Source organism: Ambystoma mexicanum, chromosome 2q (genome assembly GCF_040938575.1).
Source record: "Ambystoma mexicanum isolate Mex_15411 chromosome 2q, UKY_AmexF1_1, whole genome shotgun sequence".
NCBI lineage: Eukaryota > Metazoa > Chordata > Amphibia > Caudata > Ambystomatidae > Ambystoma > Ambystoma mexicanum.
This window is the reverse complement of record NC_090924.1, coordinates 1,168,745,578-1,168,762,794: the sequence shown is the minus strand read 5'-3', so window position 1 is coordinate 1,168,762,794 and position 17,217 is coordinate 1,168,745,578. Positions and strand designations below refer to the sequence as shown.

General features: G+C 44.3%; 1 protein-coding gene across 1 annotated transcript in view; it reads left to right on the top strand.

Moving 5' to 3' along the window:
• The window catches only part of ASB4 (ankyrin repeat and SOCS box containing 4), a 279,612-nt gene that overhangs the window by 74,193 nt on the left and 188,202 nt on the right, over positions 1-17,217 (top strand). The window contains exon 2 of the mRNA XM_069648554.1: positions 2,749-3,048. Coding sequence (XP_069504655.1) covers positions 2,749-3,048 — 300 coding nt within the window. The remainder of the gene's footprint in view (positions 1-2,748; positions 3,049-17,217) is intronic.

Here is a 17,217-nt window from a genome sequence, read left to right as displayed (position 1 = left end):
AGCAAATTCACCTACCATCACAGTTATGCCTTGAAAGGGCTGACATACTCAAAGCAAAGAAAGCACACTACTCCAAATGCATTGATTTGGCACATTACAGCAAAAAGGAAACGTATGAGATCATCAGAGAATTAAAAAGTCTGACAACCTGCAACCCAACCTGTACCCCTACACAAGAACTCTGTGACCAGATTGCTGCACTATTCAGCCAAAAGATCCTTGACATCCAGGATCATTGTGACAATAAAGGATACTCCCACCCACACACCACCAACAGGATCCCACCAACACCTCCCACTGCCTCCTTTCTAATGTCTTTCCACCTTCTCTCTACAGAAGACCTACAAGCTACCATTGATTTATGCAACCCACCAGGATCTCCTGAGTTTCCATGTCCCCTCAGTCTATACAAATCAATCATGACATCTCCAAATTTAAAGCCCATCTTCCTATCCCACCTCAAAGACTTGATCAACACAGGAATAGGCCCAGCTCAGTCAAAATCTACATTCCTCAGGCCTTTGCTTAAAAAGATCAGAGCTGGCCTATATTACCCAGCTTGCTATTGGCCCATCTAAAACATGCCTGTCATCGGGAAAATTCTGGAAAAATTCCTATATCGTCAACTCCTGGATTTCATGGAAACAAACCAACTCCTGAATGAGGCAAAGCGTGGATTTAGATATTCTAGGAGTACAATCAGCTCTGCACTCCATCCGAGATGCACATTTAAAACCATTCGGATGAAAGCTCTGAGAGATGCGCTCATCCTGCTGGACATCTCATCTGTCACAGGATCCTCCTAAAAAGCCTCGAAGATATTGGTATTAAAGAAAGAGCTCCACACTCGATCACATCCTTCCTCATCCTTCCACCACTATCTTGAGCCCTTAAAATTCCCAGCTTTGCACACTTACCTGCAGAGTACCCAACGCATCTACACATTCACCTCTACTTTTCAGCATGATGCTCCTATTAGATATCATATATAAATCTGGTATCTCCTGCTACAACTACATGGATGATACACAATAAATCTACACATTTGTTAATCACCCATCACCAAAAGCCCCATACATTAAAAAAAGTCCTTCTTTGCACAGGTGGATGCATGGAAGACAGCACAGACTAAACCTCAACCCTAGCCAAACAGGACTGATGCTCTGTATTCCTACAGGGTGACCACAACCCCGTGGCCTGATGAAACGGGCCCTTGCACAAATCCTCCTCAGAATGAAGTAATTAAAAAATATCACACCAGCATTATGTGTTCTCAACAGGCTCCCGATGAAACAAGGGTTTATTTCAAACCATTGTGCTTCGCCTAGTCATTCATATGACTGAAGATGCCCTTTCCCCTTCAGAAGTATGTTTCAACACTACACTCCTTCAATAACACTTAGGCCCTGCAATGCTGAACTAGTACTTGTCCCCAACTTCAACAAGAAACGGCAAGGAGGATCCTCTTTTTCACTTCTGGTCACAAAACTGTGGAACATCCTACCCAAATCTCTCCACCTGGAAGTGAACTACCTGACTTTCAGGAAACAGCTCAAGACTTAGCTTTTCAAGGAACCAGTTTGAAATAACCGAATTTGATTCATATAACCTCTGCTGCGTGACACTGGGCCGCACCTTAATCTCAATGAAATCTACTGCCAACAGCCAGGAATCGAAAACACCCTCACCCCTCCTTTTCAATCGTCCTCATCCCTTAGCTTACTCCTCACTACAACAATCCTGCATCCTTTCACATCCCACTCTCCATCAGATGATCCATGTGCCATGTTTCTAACAGGATCATGCCCTTTCAATCTTCTATCAACAACCATGCTTTCAAATTTTGCACTCCACAATCCAGGGGCTGCCAAGATGGCTAACCTGCCTGCTCCGTACTAACCACAAACAACATAGAGATTTTCATATCAGACGATAGGTATTGGTTACTTCAAACCTGATTCCATGAACACCAAAGGATTCTGTATCTGCCTTCCCGATATCTGAATAGCACACCTTGCTCTCCTTTCTTACAGTGCCATGCACAGGGAGGCCAACGTTATTGGGGTGCTATATAGGACCACTTTAGATCACATTACATTCATTTCACTAAAAGGGTTCTTTTACGTTAGCATGTGTAAAGGTTGTTTTGGTGCAAGTACCAGGGGGGAGAGGATATACATCAGTACATAAAATTAGCTTTGTACAAACTAGCAGATCATTTGACGAACATAAATGTGCAAGGATGGCCATACGTTACAATGATTACAATGGAAGGTAGGAGCATCAAGGTGGGGCTGTGATGTTGGATGATTGTATGTGTGTACCTTTCAGGTCAAGGCAATGTCGTTTCAGAGCGCATTGAAGTCAATTAAAATTGGTAATGTTTTTATCTTCTAGAGTTAGGGAGTTCCAGAGGAAGGGCAACAGGAGTGAAATGGAGCAGCATAGGGTGACATATAGGATGAGTATTGCTTGAGGGTGAAGAGGTGAAGGGGACAGCAGTGAAAGATGTAGTTTGCCTGTGGTGGATGAAGTGGATAGCTATTAAGACCAGGAGGAACAATTCGTAGAGTGATCAATTGTACATGAAGAGACACCCAGCATAGATGCAATGGGAGGAGCCTGCAAAAGATGTGGGAATTTTGTAGAGGGCGCAAGTTGCAAAGTCATACAAATGACTGCTGCATGCTGTACAAAACACTATTGTCTATGACATTGATGGTTAAAGTATGTCCCCCTTTTCTGCAGGCTTTTGGCTTCCTAGCTATAAAATGACCTCTTCATGGGCAACTGGACTGCATATCTCAGCAATGCTTGGGCATGTGGAAAGTCTTTTGGTGCTCTTGCGACACAATGCATGCATCAACTGTCGGCCCAATGGCAAAACTCCACTGCACGTGGCCTGTGAAGTGGCAAATGTGGATTGCTTGAAGATTCTTATAAATCATGGAGCCAAAATCAACTGCTTTACACTGGGTGGACACACACCCTTGCATCTTTGCAAAACACTGGAATCCATACCTTGCGCAAAACAGTTAATATGGAGAGGTATGTAAGAATGTGCATGTCATTTTGATACAGCTGCTATCTGACACTGCCACTTCAATTGCATAATATTAGTTAATTCCAACAGAGTTCCAAAGGCTCTTTTAATTGTTCATGCAATAGTTGTAATATATATTTGTTTGTATGTTTTATTTTTGTTATTGTATTTTTAGCATACAAGATACCTTGTACAACAAAATCAGTACAAAATTGGTACAAAATAGTTAACAATACTAAAAATATCAACATTAGAAATGTTTATATAAATATTCAACACCATAAAACTGCTGAAAGAGTCATTCACTCTAATTCTTATGGGGCAAGGCAGACGCATTATTGCACAAGCAGCTATATCCATTTGTCTTAACCCTGATTTTACCCTGTAAATTCCCGACTACGGAAGGGATTCCTATAATAAAAATGTTTGTCATAAGGAGAATTTATTTTCCTAAGAACACCAATTACAAGGTGTTATTCTATAGATTTAAGAGCAATGTCAACTGGCTAAACCATGATCTAGGCCCATGACTCCAGAAGCAAATTTCCCTCTGTGATTACTCTGTCCAGATGTTCAAATATTACTGTTAAGAACTTAACCAGTGCCAACAGAAGTGAGACTTGCTTCCCAGTCATCAGCCTAATCCATAACGATTCTGTTATTACTGCTGCGACTGAGTGTATGTAGGGCTCAAAGGCTACTATCCTGTCCTTAGTGAGGAATGTGCATTCCATGACCAGATGATAAAGAGTTTCTGGAACCTGGATGTTACATAAACGACAATTAAAAAGCTCAGAAGGAATATTTAGTTGGGGTCCCAATATCTATATAGTAGGTAGACAGTTTAACCTACATTTTAGATACCATTGCCAGTGCCTCGCTGATGGACACTTCTTAAGGCATGATCTACATTCTTTGTGAGGCAAGTATAGATGGGCCCAGATCCGATACTTTTTTAGTCTCTTTAAGTTGTGGATGTCCCATATTGTATCCCATTTCTTCTCAGTGGACTTTAAGACTTCCAAATTTCCTATGTTTGTCAAGTCCATTTTATCCAAGTATATCCTACATTTTCTTCCCATATTTATAATTGCATTGTTCGAATTGGATAAAAACTGCTTCTTAAAGTGAGAAGCTATTACAGTATGTTTTTCATCTGTAATTGTGTCGCACAGTCTTATCCTTTTGCATTGGTACATGCACCACCAGGATTGTAAACACAGTTCTAGGTGCAAAATACAAATGGAAATACACTTGGGTATGCCCAAGACCTCTCTAAGACTACAACCTTCTAGAAAGTCAAGAATCCCTCTATCTTTAAAGTCCCTGAGTTCGACACCATACAAAATGATTGGAGTAACCTTAAGCCTATAGAATTCAAGCAAAGGTGCCAGTGAGAATTCACAACCTTGATCTCACCCTTTCCATCATTGATATGCAAGTTCTTACTTTTTCTGGATTTAAAATGAGACCCTTGTCATTTAAGAAGGTCGAGACTCCATTCAGAACTCGCTGTAGGCCTGCGGGTGTAAAGTCTAATAAAATTAGATCATTTGCACAGCCATTGCAGCTCACCTCAAGTTAGCATATTTTAGGAGGGTATCCGCTGCTTAGTTCTTCATTTTGCCATAGGTACAACATGCATAAATTGAATAAAATTGGGGCAATGACACATCACTGTCTGATCCCTTTATTCACCTTAATTTACCTTGAGATGTCGCCGTCAAATTCAGTCTAACACTCATACTATTCTTTTCATACATTAGTGGCAACATCCTCAATAGTCCAGCTGGAATACTCTATTTGGACAATTTTAATAAAGTCCTGTTTACGTTGTCAAAGGCTAACGAAAGATCTAAAACTAAGTTCTTTCAGTTCCGGAGCCTTCTTGGGCTAAACAGGACCGTAGGGCTAGGCCACAAAGTGAAGGGCTCATCCTTTTCCTATAGCCCATCTGTAGCGGATTGAGTCTTCCCGTTGTTTCTGCACAGGTGGTCACCTCTTTTAAGATAAAGTTGGCTAATATTTTGGAAGATATGTCCAAAAGAGAAATTGGTCTGTACGAAGTGTGAATGTCCCTTGACCCTTTCTTGTAGATCGGTATAATTATTGCTTGTTGCCAGTTCGATGGAACTTCACCACTCTCGACCATCCGACTATAAAGGCGATATAGGATATCCAACAAAAGAGGAATGTTGCCTTTCAGATGGGAATTCATTACACCATCCGGTCCACAGGCACGAGAGTTGCTTAATGTCATGATGGAATTAGAACTATCATCCATATCAAACTTCATATTCCAGTGAATCGGGCCCACCCTGTCTTTCCTATACTCTTCATCTTGTTAGCAAGGCGAGTGAGTCCAGAAGACTGAAGAGAGATGTTTAAACTAGTCTTCCTCATGCGAGCTTGTCTGGGCCATCGACTGAGTCTTGCCTCTGACATACAATTTCCACCATGACCACCGCAAATCACAATTCAAGATATCCTGATTGGTTTTAATACATTTGAAAGTTTGTGATTTTTCAGCCATCCCTTAAAGCCCTTTCTGAATGTGCCCATTGTTTTTGGCCTTTTGGTGGTGGGATACTTTGTTTTTTTTACTCAGTTTGTTGGCTTTCCACAATGCCTGTTTATTGTGACTTATTTCCCGATCGAAAACATAAAGTTTCTCCTCAAGCAGATGTTTGTTCTCCCAGAGCGCTGAGACTTTGGTAAGCTCTTTCGAGGCCTCCAGCATTTTATTAAAGTCACTATCTCTGCATGCTAGATTTTTACCCTCACATTTTCTCCACGATTCTGCCATTCTCTTATTGATATTTTTGCAAACCGTGTAATTCTATTTCCTGCTATGTTAGCAATCAAGTCCTAAATCAAGAGACTTTATAGAATCACTGGTTGTGAACACTTGCACAATTTAGAATGGTCGCCACTGAGTGTATTAATTACCTCAAACAATTTGATCTGGGAAGAACCGATATTCGCTGTATAGATGTAATCAATCATTGACGAGGATCCCAAATTAAACCATGTGCATGGGGAGAGTCTTTCTATGGGTCTGCCAGGAGTTTAACTGCATAAGCCCCCATCTTGCCTTAAAGTGAGACCATGTTCTGCCCAGTCTGTGCCTTTTATTAAGTGAACCTGTGGCTTCTGCATATAAAGTAAATGATCAATCACCCAGTGGGTCTGCTCCGATTTCAATAGTAGGGCAGAAGGTATTTAAGTCTCCCACTATGACTATGGCAATGCCGTGTTGCTGTTCTCAGTCCATTCGATAAGCTTATCCTCAATTTCAGATAGCACTGTGTCTAATGCCACTTTCAGAGGATTCAATTATATATTAATCAACAACATTTCTCTGATCAGATCTTTGCATATTTCCTTAATCTTTACTATAAGAATTGAGTCAGATTTTGAGTATGATTTGATTGCAGTATGGTGCTGGTCTACCTTGATCATGGTCATCAGTCCTCCAAAAGGTCTTCCCTGATGTCCTCTTTTGGCATAGGTTCAAAATTTCTGTAACCATCCAGCAAGAAAGATTTTTTAAGCCATTTTAGCATATACATTTACACATATCCCAAAGAACAATCGTATTGTAATCCATACAATTTCTAAACCCCCTGTATTCCAGTAAAGAATCCTAAACCTTTGGTTGTCATCTTGACATTTATTTTGATTCATATTTTCGGAAGAGTGAGGATAGGAGCGTCTGGGTTGCTAAGTTGTTTACCATAGTGACTTGCCTCCCTCCACCATCACTTTCCGTTCAGAGTATGTCCAAAGAGTCCATGAGCACATGCGGTAATCCATTATTAACTGTTGTTACTTTTTTTTAAATCACTCTTCTTGTAACAATGATAGCTCATTTTCACCAACTCTGCTTGATTTTTTAGAACCATATCTTTAACAAACTGTGAATAAAAATTAACTTCACAGATTCCAAGTGTTTTTCGATCAAAAAGATGGACAAATTTAAGATCTTGCATTGCTACACTTGGCAAATCTGCTTCTATTTGGTCATTCCTTCTTTTCTTCTTCGTTTGTCTGTGTACTGGACTTAAGTTTTGTGGGACATTTCACAGCTTTGGGAACCCTTCTTCTAGTTAGATCCTCACTGTTAGTATACTCTAGTAAATCAACCACTTGGGATAGATGCATAACACACAAACGGATTCAATCTCAAAGGCAGCATGGAAATCCTAGGACAATTCAACTAGAAGTAAAATAACCAAAGTTAAAATCACCATTCTAGACTTTAGTGGCAAGCAATGCTCCAAAAGATCAAAGTTGTCAATGTGGCTCAAAGGGTTGTGCCCCACAGTCACAACAGCACACAACGCTGAGATTTCTAGAAGGTATGAACACCAGTGTGGCTCAAAGGGTCACAGTCCGCAGTCTCCACAGCACACAATGCAGAGATTTCTAGAAGGTATGAACACCACTGTGGCTCAAAGGGTCACATCCCCACAGTCTCCACAGCACACAACACAGAGATTTCCTGAAGGAATGTACACCATTGTGGCTCAAAGGGTCACAGCCCCACAGTCACCACAGCACACAACGCAGAGATTTCATGCAGGAAGGAACACCACTGTGGCACAAATGGTCACAGCCCCGCAGTCAACACAACACAGTGCACAGATCTCAAAAACAATATAGACCACTGAGGCTCAGAGAATAATTGCTCCAGAATCACTGCGTATACACTTGAATCCAACGAATTTCAAAATACTTTTGCTGGTACAATTGAACGTTCCTTCCAGCAAAATCAGGTGAACCATTTCACAAATAGTCAGTTAACCAATTGCAGTCATACCGCCATGTTTTGTTAAAACCCTCTAAGGCCCTGATTCATGGAATTATTCTTCAAACCGGGTTTTGCGGGCAGAATGACACGCAAATCCCAGTTTGACACGCAAATAATTGCATGAATCAGGGCCTAATTCAAAGCCAGAAAGCTGCTATTCTATGACAGTTCCATGCAACAATAAAGATGTTGCAGTTGCAATCGAACTATGGCACTGCCCACTAAAAAGGCTCACGCCCACCCTCTCAAGAACTCACTTCATAGCTCTCAGAGAGGATAATGTGACTGCAGAGTGCCGGGTTGATCAACAAAGTAGTTCTGCTGCCGCTGGCGAGTTCCTGCTCCGCCCGGAGCCACGGAACACCGGACACTGTGCTACACTATGCACCACTTCGATAGGTGCCCGAGTGTATATAGCAGTCAGTACCTCCTACAAAATGCAGAAAATCGTAGACAGAGTCAGTCTTGGTAAACACACATTCGAAGGGATTGTGTCCTCCGACGTATTCCTCATCTTAGATATATCCTTCCAGCTCTGCTGGCCTCGGAAAATTTTTTTCTTCAGAGGGCGCTGCGCGTCGACGTCCCTCGAGTCGATGACCCTCGACAGCCGCCGTATCGACGCTCGACGTCATCCTGCCTATAAAGGCCGCGCGCAGCGTCCGTTGCTCAGTTCCGTTTTTCCGGGCTACTCGGTGCCTCGGAATACCGTTGCTCAGTTCTTAGTAATATTTACTTCAAGTTATTCGAATCGTACTCGATGGCTTCCTCGTCGGAACCGACAACCCCTCGATCCGGCTTCAAAAAATGTCGAGATTGTGGGAAAAAGATGTCGTTGACCGATCCTCACAGAAATTGTCTGTGGTGCTTGGGAGCCGAACACCATTGTTCGGAGTGCGAGGACTGTATGTCCATGACAGCTAAGGCCCTGAAGGAGCGTAGGGGGAAGCTGGAGAAAGGTAAGACTTTTAAAGCTTCTTCTTCTTCGACGAAGTCGAGACATTCGTCTCCTCATCACCATTCACGCTCCAGGTCTCGGAGTGGGTCTCATCACTCCTCGAGATCGAAACACTCGAAGAGGAGACGTCGAAGATCCCCTTCTCCGTCTTCCTCTTCCTCTGTTTCGCCAAAAAGAATCCCTTGCCCCACGAAACATAGTTCCCGGGCTGAATGGGAGGAATTCAGAAAAAACATGATGAGCGTCTTCGAGAAAGCGGCCTCGACCCCCTCGAAGACTGCCGAGAGCGATGCTCTGGTCGAAAGACCCGAAGGTCAAAAACGCCGCGAGTCGCAGTACCCGGCGAAAGAAACCTCTCGAGCGCGTCTCGAACCCTTGAGTAGGACCATGACCTCCAAACCTTCCTCGAAGGTTCCGTCGACGCCGTCGACGAAGGTTCCGTCGACGTCGAGGTCTTCGACGCCGTTGTCGAAGGGACCTTCGACACACAGGTCTGTCGACTCGACGCCGGCCTCGACACCGGCGTCGACGCTGAGAAAAGTCATGATGACCACACATCCAGTGACGATTCCCAGGCCCTCGACGTCGATGGCGTCGATGGCGTCGATATTGTCGAGTAAAATTCCAATTCTGTCGAGGTCCTCGAGGCCTCCACCTCTGTTTTCGACGCCACGCTCGAAGCCTTCGACGTCGGCGTCGACGACATCGACGTTTTCGAGGCCAATAATGACAAGTTCAGCACCCTCTGCCTTGGAAATGGGATTTACTCCCTTTATTAATTCAGAACAATTGAGAACTATATCCTCAATTTTAGAAGAGGGTGATTTGTCAGAACAAGATGAGTTACAGGGACCTGTAACCCCAGTTAGAGAGGAATTTTCCTCTGAAGAGCGCAGATTAAAGGATCTTCATGATTCTTTACATGAGGCAAGTGGTTTAGACACTTCCCCTGAGGTGGATTTTGCTAAACCAGACCCGGGGGAGCATGCTGAAACCCCCTACAGAGCCTTAATGGCCAGAATTACAGAGTTCATGGGGTGGTCTACACCTTCACAATCTTTCCAGCAAGATGACCTCACAGATATTCTTGACAAAGGCCCACAAGAGGATCCAGTGGTGCCCTTTCATAAAGCTCTTCAGAGAAAGATCATGACAAACTGGGAAACCCCAGATGTAATACCAGCAGTAAATAAAAAACTGTCTGCAAAGTACAGGGTATCTTCCACAGACCCAGAGTTCTTGTCTAAACATCCATCCCCAGAAAGTCTGGTGGTACAAGCAGCATCCTCTACCGACGTCAAGACGGCTTATCCTACTGTCCCACAGGACAGGGACGATAAAAAATATGATGCTATGGCTAAGAAAGTCTTTTCAGCATGTAGCATGGCGTTAAAGTCTGTTAATGCTACTTGCACCCTTGCTAGGTTCAGCCATACACTTTGGGAGTGTGCTTCTACAGCGGCTGACTGCATCCCGGAGGGAGAAGAAAGGGATGCGTTCCTGAATATTATACAGGACGGTAAAGACGCTATGTGCGAATCCCTCCAGACGGGCATTGATTCGGCTGACAGTATCAGCAGAGCAATGGCGGCAAGTACATCAACCAGGCGGTTCGCTTGGTTGAGAAAGTCGGGTTTTGCCCCAGATGTGCAAGCCAGGCTCTTGAACATGCCATTTGATGGCTCTTCTTTGTTCGGGAAAAAGGCGGATGACAGTTTAGAGAAACTGCAAACTTCAAAAGCAGCAGCAAAATCCCTAGGAGCTGCAATCCGTCAGACTCCTTTTCGTCCCACAGGAACCTCTGCGAGGGGCAAGTCCTTTCGCTTCTACTCCTCATTCGGAAGAGGTAGAGGGCGACCGGCTCAAAGGGGTCAAAGAAGAACTACCCGAGGTGGACGGGGTAGATATTCTAAAGCCGCAGCAACAGCAGGTGCCTCTTTACCATCGGCATCTGCATCAGCCGCCCCAAAACCACTCTGAGGACTTCCCTCACAGGACACCTGTAGGAGGCAGGTTGACTCAACATCTGGCGGAATGGCAGGCTATCACGTCAGATGCTTGGGCATTGGAAACAGTTGCCCAAGGTTACTGCCTACCTTTCCTACGTATACCTCAGAGTCATCCACCGGGGATCAGCTCTCAGAAAGCTCCAGATCCGCTCCTCTTGCAGGAAATTATAGACCTGCTAGAGAAAGGTGCCATAGAACCGGTACCTGTAGCGGAGAGGAACAAGGGCTGGTACTCCCCTTACTTTCTCGTTCCAAAGAAAGATGGAGGACTGAGACCCATCTTGGACTTGCGAGAATTGAACAAATTCCTCAGGAAAGACAAATTCAAGATGGTCACTCTTTCTCAGATCCTCCAGGCCCTTCAGTTTCAGGACTGGTTGGTATCTCTGGACCTTCAGGACGCTTATTTCCATGTACCTATCCATCTCAAACACAGGAAATACCTGAGGTTCGCAATTGGCAACTCTCACTATCAATTTCGAGTACTGCCTTTTGGGCTGACCTCCGCCCGAGGGTCTTCACCAAGTTAATGTCGGTAGTGGCGGCAAGTCTAAGGAGGGAAGGGATTCACGTCTACCCCTACCTGGACGATTGGCTGATCAGGGCTGTTTCTCCGGAGCAAGCTCAGATCCAGCTAAATCACGTATGCTACTCCCTTCACAAGCTGGGCTTCTCCCTCAATTTAAAGAAGTCTCAAATGATACCATCGCAGAGACTCCAGTTCATAGGAGCGATCCTGGATACTTCCCTGGGAAAAGCCTCGCCACCAGAGGTGAGCGCTCAAGATATTCTACAGATGGTTACCAAGTTCCAACTTGCCCCACGTCTCCCAGCTTTCGACTTTTTGAGGTTGCTAGGCCTCATGGCATCCTGCATTTTCCTTGTGCCAGAGGCTCGCCTGAGAATGAGATCCCTCTAGTGGGCACTGAGGACTCAGTGGTCACAATTCTCAGGGAGAATGACAGATCTTCTTCAGGTTCCCGGCAGGGTGGCTCGAGACCTTCAGTGGTGGGCCTGTCAGGAGAACATTCTGAAAGGAGAACAGTTTTGGCAACCCTGGCCGGAGATAACAGTAGTCACGGATGCCTCACTCACGGGGTGGGGAGCCCACGCCAACGACTTGACCATCAGCGGTCGTTGGTCTCCATCGGAGTCCAGACTACACATCAACCTGTTAGAGCTGAGAGCCATCAAACTTGCGTTGAAGGCTTTCCTGCCAATTGTACAAGGGAAGAACGTCCTGATAATGACGGACAACACGGTGGCCATGCATTACCTCAACAAAAGAGGAGGCGTAGGATCACTACCCCTGTGCAGAGAGGCGATGCAGCTCTGGTTTTGGGCAATCCAAGAAGGAATCTCTCTATCGGCAGTTCACCTAGCCGGAGAGAAGAACTTGACAGCGGACGCTCTGAGCAGGCAGAACACAGTCTCTCACGAGTGGGAGCTAGCTCAGGAAGTCCTTCAAGAGACCTTCGCCCTTTGGGGAACCCCTCAGGTAGATCTGTTCGCCACCAGCCTAAACAGGAAATGCGACCTGTTCTGCTCAAGGGAATTTCCTCCGAGAGGAGCTCTGGGAGACGCGTTCATAGTGGACTGGGAGTTTCCGCTTCTGTACGCGTTCCCACCGGTCCCTGTCATTCCTCAAATGATCAGGAGGTTGAGAAGATTCCGGCGAACCATGATCCTAATTGCCCCGGATTGGGCCAGGAGAACGTGGTACCCGGACCTTCTAGACTTGTCCATCTGCCCTCCATTTCGACTTCCTCTCAGAGAGAACCTACTCTCACAGAAGGGAGGTCAGGTTCTCCATCCAGACATCAAAACCCTCAACCTTCACGCTTGGCTTCTGAACGGCTGAGGTACAAGGATTGGGACCTCCCTGATGATGTTATGGAGGTGTTGCTTTCGGCAAGGAGGCCAGCAACAAAGTCTTTATACCGCTGCCGTTGGAACAGATTTTGCAGCTGGTGTAGAGAACAGAATATCGACCCATTTTCATGTGGTACACCAATGGTTTTGTCCTTCCTACTATATTTGGCAAATTCAGGCCTTCAAGTTGGCACCATTAAGGGCTATCTCGCAGCGCTATCTATCTTTAAGCGTACTGCGGAGGAACCATCCTATTTCAAATTACCCTTGGTAATACAGTTTCTAAAGAGGTTAACCAATGTTTATCCCCCAAGACCATTCCAAGTTCCCCTATGGGATTTAAACTTAGTATTAACTTTCCTGATGGGGACACCTTTCGAACCTCTCCATTCTTGTTCGTTAAGATTCCTTACCCTTAAGACTGTTTTATTAATAGCACTTACATCTGCTAGAAGGGTGAGCGAATTACAAGCTCTTTCTTGTAAACCCCCTCATACAATCTTTCACAAAGACAAAGTTGTCCTGCAAGTGAAGCCTAATTTCCTCCCAAAAGTAGTCTCTGAATTCCATATCTCTCAGAAGATTATCCTACCATCTTTCTATCCTCCTCCTCACCCGGGGAAAGAGGAAGAGAGGTTACACAGACTAGACCCTAGGAGGGTTTTAAGTTTTTACATTAGTAGACTAGCCAGGATAAGACAGGCAGACCAGCTGTTTGTAGGCTACGCAGGTCACAAGCTGGGGTTACCAATAACTAAGCAGACCATTTCCAGATGGATCATTCTAGCCATTCTGGAATGTTATAAACTGGCAGGGAAAGAGCCCCCTCAAAACCTTAGGGCTCATTCGACCAGAGGTATTGCAGCTTCATCGGCCCTCAAAAGAGGCGTGCCGATTAAAGACATATGTGCGGCCGCTACATGGTCGTCTGTCCATACCTTTACACGTTTTTACAATCTGGATTCCTCCTCTAGTCAAGAGACTAGGTTTGGAAGGGCTGTACTGCATTCTATTCACCAATAGAAGACAGCGGGAAGTCAGTACTCCCACCTCCGAATATAGAATACTGCTATGGGAGCCTATCTAAGATGAGGAATACGTCAGAGGACACAATCCCTTCGAAGAACAAGTTACTTCTTACCTTGTAACGTTCTTTCGACGGGATGTTCCTCCGACGTATTCCTCATCGACCCTCCCATCCATCCCCGCAGTTTTACTTCCCTTGTTGTTGCAGCTTACGCTCCTTCAGGGTGATTAGTCTAGTCCAAACAGTAATACTGTGGGCTACAAAATGGAACTGAGCAACGGACGCTGCGCGCGGCCTTTATAGGCAGGATGACGTCGAGCGTCGATACGGCGGCTGTCGAGGGTCATCGACTCGAGGGACGTCGACGCGCAGCGCTCTCTGAAGAAAATTTTTTCCGAGGCCAGCAGAGCTGGAAGGATATATCTAAGATGAGGAATACGTCGGAGGAACATCCCGTCGAAAGAACGTTACAAGGTAAGAAGTAACTTGTTCTTTCCTGCCCTCTCGAAACACCAAGCACTCAGCTACACTCAGTGCTCCAGATAAGATTTGGAAGTGGGAGTATTTTACTCTCTATTTTTGAAAGTTGGGAATAAAATGATTTTTTAGGGAGTAAAAATGTAAGCTGAATTCCCAATTTGAGTATTTTATAAGCAAGTAAAAATATGTTTTTAACTAGAAAACGGAAAAGTTTAATGAATAATTATTTCTTTGCATCTAGTTATTCATGCACTTTAAAAGATGTTTACTTCTTCCAACCAGGCATGTATACTAGTAGTTTCTTCTTGTGGTACTTACTACATGCACTACTGGTCCAAACAGATCCATGGAGCTTTGTGAGTGGACGCAGGGGCACACGCTTCTATGCGTCTGTTTCTTCTTTTTTGTTGGGAGTATTTTTACTCCACATTTTTATTTTTTGGGACTATTTGCCTATTTATAGCGAGTAAAAGTGGCCGATACACCCCTTATCTGCAGGGATGGCTACACTGCGGCATTCTTCATATTTTTAGTAATTTTAAATCAGAAAGTGCTAGATTTGAAGATTATTTAAGAGTTTGAAAATGGCAGTATTTAAAAATAAAATCAATGAAAATGTATGAGAAACATTAAAAAGCTTTAAACGCTTAATTAGATTTAGAGACATATAAGTAACAGAATAGCTATATTTTTATTGAAATCCCTTTAATTGGCGTAAGTTAGTTCTCTGAGCTATACAGTAACATCAGGAGCAACTTTAGATTTCCAATATTTCAATGTGCATTTTTTAGCAATCAGCCATCCCAAATTAAAAAGCCAGCGCATATTAATGGATACCTTTCCCATGTCCCAAAACAAATACTTGGGGGGCAAGAGTGAAGGGGGGATATCAGTAATATCATGTGAGGCGTCCGCGACTGTTTGCCAAAACTGGGCGATTCATGGGCAACTCCAGTACATGTGCATAGAGTCCGCTGCATCTGCATGGCATTTGGCTCATTCGCTATTGGACGTGGGTGCGAAACATGCCACTCGAGCAGGCGTGTAATGTAGCTGGTTTAATACCTTAAATTGTATCAGTCTAAACCAAACATTTAGGGAGACCTCCTGTTGGGTGTCCTGACCCACGTTTAAGCTATCCTGCTACAACATTTGGTGCTGTGGGCTTAGGAAATTCAAGATGGCGGAAAACCCACATGTGCGCCGAAATCCAGGAAAGCTGCGCAGTTTGTGCGCCCACCAAAATGGTTGCCTCACTTGCCACCCACCAGTGCGAGAATGAAAGGCCGGGTTGCCATGAGGGAAATGGGTTGCCAAAGGAAAAACAGTAGCGCCGGTTAGCTTCAAAGCGCTTTAAAACCACCATTGGACTACCCGCACAGTAGTCTGAAACCATTGGGAATGGCAATGCTGATTGCCAAATGCAACCTAGAAGTGTGGGGAATTCATTTCTTAAATCCCAAAAATGAGTGCAGTACCAGTACTCACCACTATCCAAAAGCCGGCGTTTTAAAACCACTCTGTGTGTTTCTGAAGGCAAGTCAAAATGCCTATTTCTAACAGTGCAACATGTGCAAAATATTTACTGAACACCAGCAGACATTGGCAGAATGGAGTTTTGTGTGCCTACAAAATCTGGGAAATGAAGAGCCCAAAAACAATGCTTATAACAAAAATGCTATGGAGTCAGCAGCTTAAGCCTAACTGCAACTGGATTTAAAACCACCAAAATCGAAAATGTTAAATTAAATGAGTGACCTATGTTTGGTGTCACATGCCTTTGTAACTGTTGAAATGTCATAGTTTTGCACTTAGAATCAGCATTCTAGCTGCATGTGTAAAATTACAAGTTATTTTAAAAGCAACAAAAGTTAGCTGAAGGTCTGGCTTAAGGAACTTGATTTTGCCTAGCAACTACCCATCAGAAGTGAAACTTGAGTCACCACTGTGTTCCCAGGCCAACCTTCCTTTTGCTGCCCAAGCTAAGGATATGCCATCTATCTGATAATTGAATTATCTGTGCTCTGCAAGAGAGTGAACAAAGCCCTCTTCACTCAGGCAAAGGTTTTTATTACCGCAGTCGTAAATTGTAGCTTCCTCTTGGCAGGAGCTGGGAGGAGCACTGCCTGTGAGAGCAAGCTGGCTTGGCAGAACTGGAAAGAACCAGAAATTCAACCTTGTGCTGAGGGTAAACCACACCCCTTTGGAGCCAGAACATAACTTTAAAAAGATGAATAACTCATAGAGCGGACATGTGAAAATTTTATAAATGATACCATAATTCTTGTGATTTTTCTGCCCACAGTTTAAGACGTGGTAGGAACCGGTGGTATGTTCAGGGGGGTTTTAGCGGAAAAGTGGATATTACTCTAAATGTGTGCATGTTAAAAATCTGAAACTTCATCAGTTAATGTCCCTACCCCCTGCACACATGTATGTAAAGTTGGGTCCATGTCAGAAATTGCAAAATCAGTTAAAAAGTGAAATATGTGCCAGTTCTGAATGCAAGCTCCCAGGAAGAGCAGAGTTTGAACAGGGGATACCTCCTGTAATGCATGATGGGTGCATATGATTTTAAAACAATATGTACCTCTGCAAATATGTATTTGTTTCAAATCTAGATTTGTGTGTAAGTTGACAGGAGGAGTGGACTTTCTGCAGGCTGTAAAATGACATCAAACTGACTCACAGTTCAGTTTGCCAATCAAGCGGAGGAATGGAAGCCTGACCAATGACGAATGAGAGGGGCAAGTCTAGTGATGCAACACACACACCCATTCTCAAGAAACAGATAAAAGCAGAGAGTCAGGACACATAGAGACATTCAATTTCATCTGCCGCTGGAAGCCCTGCCGGAAAAATCCATACTTACCTCCATCAAACTCCAGAAAGCCAAACTAGAGACTTCAATCTATCCAGAGCAGAGACCAGACCAGAGAGAAAGCAGTGCTGTGCCTAGCAGAGACCAGACCAGAGAGAAAGCAGTGCTGTGCCTAGCAGAGACCAGACCAGAGA